Source organism: Lactuca saligna, chromosome 5 (genome assembly GCF_052625555.1).
Source record: "Lactuca saligna cultivar CGN05327 chromosome 5, ASM5262555v1, whole genome shotgun sequence".
NCBI lineage: Eukaryota > Viridiplantae > Streptophyta > Magnoliopsida > Asterales > Asteraceae > Lactuca > Lactuca saligna.
This window is the reverse complement of record NC_136421.1, coordinates 274,715,508-274,720,640: the sequence shown is the minus strand read 5'-3', so window position 1 is coordinate 274,720,640 and position 5,133 is coordinate 274,715,508. Positions and strand designations below refer to the sequence as shown.

General features: G+C 37.5%; 1 protein-coding gene across 1 annotated transcript; it reads left to right on the top strand.

Moving 5' to 3' along the window:
* The first annotated feature begins 3,556 nt into the window (after positions 1-3,556).
* On the top strand, positions 3,557-3,988 carry LOC145046710 (uncharacterized). The gene has a single exon (XM_078994988.1). The coding sequence runs from the start codon at positions 3,557-3,559 to the stop codon at positions 3,986-3,988; it is 432 nt and encodes a 143-aa protein (XP_078851114.1).
* Positions 3,989-5,133: the final 1,145 nt, after the last annotated feature.

Below are 5,133 nucleotides of genomic sequence, written 5' to 3'. Positions count from 1 at the left end.
GCTTCTAGCCTATTTTTCTTCAATATTTCTTCAATTTAAGCCCAATTTGCCTCTCCAAATCACTCAAAGCTTCGACAAACTCCCAAACATCAATCTTGCACACTCAAGAATTCTCCCGCTTCTTTCAAATTGAAAGCTCAATTCTTCCAAGCCTTCAAGCAATTGACAAGTCCACTCCATGAATCACCTCCATAGCCATCAAACAAGAAATCCCCATTTCCCTTCAAGCCCAATTTCCTCCCAAGAGTCCCGCTCCACTAGTCTCCAAGAAAATATGCAATGATGCTCAAGAAACTAGAAAGTACCCGAAATGGTCATAAAAATAACAAAAGGGAAAATGTGCATGGAAATTAACTAAAATGCGAATGAAATGTGATAAAATAAAATATAAAAAGAAGTAAATAAAACAAACTATCAAACACACTCCACTGAACACCCAAACTGAACTCCATTCATGACTGAAGTCCCAACCTATCACCGCAAATTCTGTTATCAAGCCCCCAAGAAGACACGATTCACACGAGAGTCTTACAGGACTCCAAAATTGCACAACTCTCAAACCAAATAGCCACTTGGGCCGCGATTTTCCACTATGAGGATGCGAATCTTATCCCAGTTTCAAAACTACTCCTACTTCTGTATACATGCGTGATTCTCCCCTACTTAGATTCAACTAAGTTTTCGTAATACATGAGATTTGAAGGATTCCCAATCCTTCTTACTCTTTAATAACCAAATGCTGACAACCTATTTCTTAACCATGCGAGTCTTCTATTACTGGACCAAACCCCAAAAGTTGACACAACTCCTAAAGATCAGACGACCACTTCCCGAATCCTAGTGCAACTAATAATATCAGACGCATTGAAATGATTTCACACTTATATCTTGAAGTCCAAATAGTCGATGTCCATACCAAAGACTCCGCAGTAGACCTCTTCCCTCACCACTTCCAAAGGTTGACTCAAGCATAGTGGCTGAGTCACCAATCCCGACCGTAGGCCTTCCCGCATCACGTCTCTGAACCGATCTCGACCGTTGTCCCAGATAACATTGGACGCTCTAAACAGGTAAAGAGGGAAACGACTTTTCACTAACCACCCTGTAACTCATGATATGTAAATGACATATGACAGTGTTCGAAGGTATAACCCAAACACAAATAGGGAAACAAACCCAGAGATACACTTACTAAAACCCTTGAAACGGAAAAAAAACCCCCTCGTGCAGTTTCCCACCAGAACTGCACTGAATCCTACCTTGCTGGCCTCTCACAATTTGACTCGAAATCTTGGGTCTCTTTCCGGGACCCTCCAATATAGACACCCAATTTGGTCCCCTCTTCCTAATGTGCTCTAAATAAATCCTTGTTCTCGAGCTCTAGAAATCATAGCACTTAGGGTCTCGCACCCTAGCACACTCACCAGCTCAATCATCCACAGCTGAACTACAGTAGTTGAAGCAACACCTGCCTTAAACCGGGCTACAATCTACTCCCAGGATATAGTCTCTAATCCCGAAAGTGCAATAGATTGCACAATCATTCCTTGCTGCCTGATACAAGAGATCCAAGGCGGATTCAAAATCCTTTTAGTCCTCCCATTAACTGGCTCACCACCGGAGCTGGGACCAAACCATGGTCCTTCCCCTTGCGTGCTTATCCTCATCTGAAAAAGAAGCTATCCCCACTATCAAAGCATAACCAAGAATTCTCCTTCCCATAAGCTTCTTACATTCTCCAAGACTCTCACCGATTCGAGTATGGATCGTGTGCTTTTAGTAGTACATGCCAATACTCTAACAATATTTATGGATATGATGAATCGAGTTTGTAAACCTTTTCTTGATAAATCTGTAATAGAGTTCATTGATAAAGTTCTGATTTACTCGAAGATCTAGTAGGAGCATGGCAAGCACTTTTGAGAAGTATTGCAAGTACTGAAGAAAGAGAAACTATATGAAAAGTTGTCCAACTATGATTTTTGGATCTGAGAGATATAATTATTGGGTCATATGGTTAACTAAGAATGCATAATGGTTGGTCCATCAAGGATTGAAGCAGCAATGAATTAGGAACGACAAAAAAGTCCCAGTGAGATTTGTAGTTTTCTTGGATTAGTTGGATATTATCGAAGATTTATCCAAGGCTTTTCTTTAGTAACTGCTCCGTTGATACTATTGAACCACAAAGGAGCTATCTAACATGAAGAAGATTTCGAGAAGCTAAAGAAGCAATTATGTAAAGGAACAATCATTGTTTATCCAATGGAGTAGAAGACTTTTCAGTTTACAGTAATGCCTCTGGAGTTGGGTTAGAATGCATTCTAACCCAGAGAGATAAAGTGATAGCATATCCATCCAGACAACCTAAAATCCACGAAAAAACTACCACACTCATGATTTGGAGTTGACAACGGTGGTTTTTGAGCAAAAGATATGGAGACACTATCTTTATTGCATGATGTGTAAACTTTTCACCAATCATAAGAGTCTTCAGTATCTCTTTGATCAGAAAGAATTGAGCATGAGACAAAGGCACTGGCTAGAATTATTCAAGGACTGTGATTGCAAGATACTTTGCCACCCTGGTAAACCGAATGTCGTAGCAAATGCTCTGAGTAAAAAAACAATCTGGAGAGGAAAAGGCCAAGAACGTTAAGAATTGAAATTTTCTTGATGTTTGTGGAAAGTATCAAGAAATCTTTGGAAGATTCTTTAAAAGGGGACAATCGAAAGAAGAGCATTTAGGTAAAAAACTAGTATTTAGTACAAACAAACAAGGGTTGAAGGTATTTCAAAATATAATTTAGGTGCCTAAGATGGAGGAATAAGAGATCTTCTCATTGAAGATTCCACAAAACTATGTACTATATTCATCATAGCAGCACCAAGATGTATATGGATTTGAAACCATATCACTGGTGACCGACAATGAAAATTGATATTGCTAAGTATGTGGCTGAGTGTGTAACCTGCACAAAAGTCAAAGCGCAACATTAGAAACCATATGGGAGTTTGGAACCTTTACCAATACCCAGGGGTAAGTGGGAGGACATCACCATGGATTGTGACCAAATTTCTCAAAACAAAGGAAGGTCGCAACATGATTTGGGTAATCACAAAATGAATGAAAAAGAGTGCGCGTTTTATAGCAGCCAATGAAAGATGGTTTATGGAAAAGCTTGCAAAAGCTTAAAATAATGATATAGTGAAAGCTCATAGTGTTCCCTTGACAAATGTGTCAAACTATGACAATCGTTTTACTTCTCGATTTTGGAGAAGTTTACATAAAGAGATAGGTACAAAACTATGTTTAAGTACTGCTTACCATTCACATACTGATGATCAAAGTGAGAGAATGATTCAAATGTTGGAAGATATGTTATGAGCTTGTACCTTGGAGTTTATGGGTAAGTGGGATGTGCATCTACTATTGATCGATTTGTCCTACAATAATAGTTACCATTTGAGCATTAATATGGTTCCTTATCAAGCACTGTACGGATAAAAGCATCATACACCATATTATTGGCTTGACACTGGATAGAAGTAGTTTATGGGTCCTAACATTGTTCATCATACTGCCAAGAAACTGAAAGTAATCAGAGAACGGATGCTAGCAACTCAAAATCATCAGAAGAGATATGCATATAAGAAGCAACAACCGATTACTTTTGAAATCAGAGACCAATTTTTTCTTAAAGACTCTCCATGTAAGGGACTTATCATATTTGGAAAGCAAGGAAAGCTGAGTCCAAGATTTAATGGACCGTTCAAAGTTCTTCAAAGAATTGGAAAAAAAGCTTACAAGATAGAGTTGCTAGAAGAACTGGAAGGTATTCATAACACCTTTCAGGTGTGTTATTTTAGGAAATTAACTGGTGAAGTTCCCGATGTGATTCCACTTTCGGAAATGAGGATCAATGAAAACAAGAGGTTAATTGAAGAGCTTGAAGCGATTGTTGACCATAAGTTGAAGAAGTTATGACGTAAGATAGTTGAATTAGTGCTTGTGCAATGGCAACATATGGCAGGGAAAACCTCATCTGGGAAACAGAAAGAGAAATGAGGAGTCACTATCCACATCTGTTTGTTGATGCATGATTTCGAAATGGAATCATCCTAAGGGGGAGATGTTTGTAACACTTGTGTTTCCCGCTAGGCATTAATAAGATGTGTAATTAACATTGGTCAACAATTGTAATCATTTGATGAATAAATACAAGGAAATTGTTTGAATCTACGTAATTTAAATGCTTATATATATATATATATATATATATATATATATATATATATATATATAACGCTAGGCAAAATCTTAATAAACAGGGCTAAAACAAATATTAAAACAAAATATTAATTAGGATAAATAGCCTTGCTGAAAGTTGAAGTAGTTGTAATGCGGATTCCGGGGATATAAGGAACGCTAAAATCTCACTTCGTATGAAGAAGTTATAATCATTTGAAGTTTTACGTTCAACCTGATACGATAGAGTGTGTCGTGAATAGTGAATCTAAGATATGTTGCTTATTAGCCTAAGTGACCTAAAAGAAAGTTGTAGTAATCGTAAAACTAAGAGCGTGCTTGTAGAGAACATCTAAATCTGACTTAACATGAGGAATTTATGATTTATCAAAGTTTCAACGTATTTGTGTTAACACAGAAATCAAAATTTAGATCATTTGATTTTTAACCGAGACAATCTAAACTAGAGTCAAAGATACATTTAATAGGAATCTGTTCGTATAAAGACAGTCGAGAATGGTTGTCGTATGAAAAGATATGAATTTTAAACGAATATTAGCAGTGTAAGACTTCTAAAGTAATAAATAAAAAATAAAGTTAGAACTAGCCAACGAAGTCTAAATGAAAGTTATAGATATCGTCGATAGTTACTCGTGGATATAAGGAACATGAAAAACAAAGTTCGTACGAAGAACATGTGAATTTTTGAAAATTTGAAAAGTTCGCTCGTGTGGGTTGCATGACGTGCACCTTCTAGAAGCAACCGTGTCGCTGGTGCGGTTGCACGACGTGCACTTTTTAGAAGCACACCTGGCTGGTCCAAGCGTGGCACAAATAGTAATTTCTCAGCCTATAAATAGAATTCAACCATCATTTGACTTCCC

Bases quoted from the DNA above. Each gene is read 5' to 3' on its own strand.
- LOC145046710 (XM_078994988.1), top strand. From the start codon at position 3,557: ATGGGTCCTAACATTGTTCATCATACTGCCAAGAAACTGAAAGTAATC.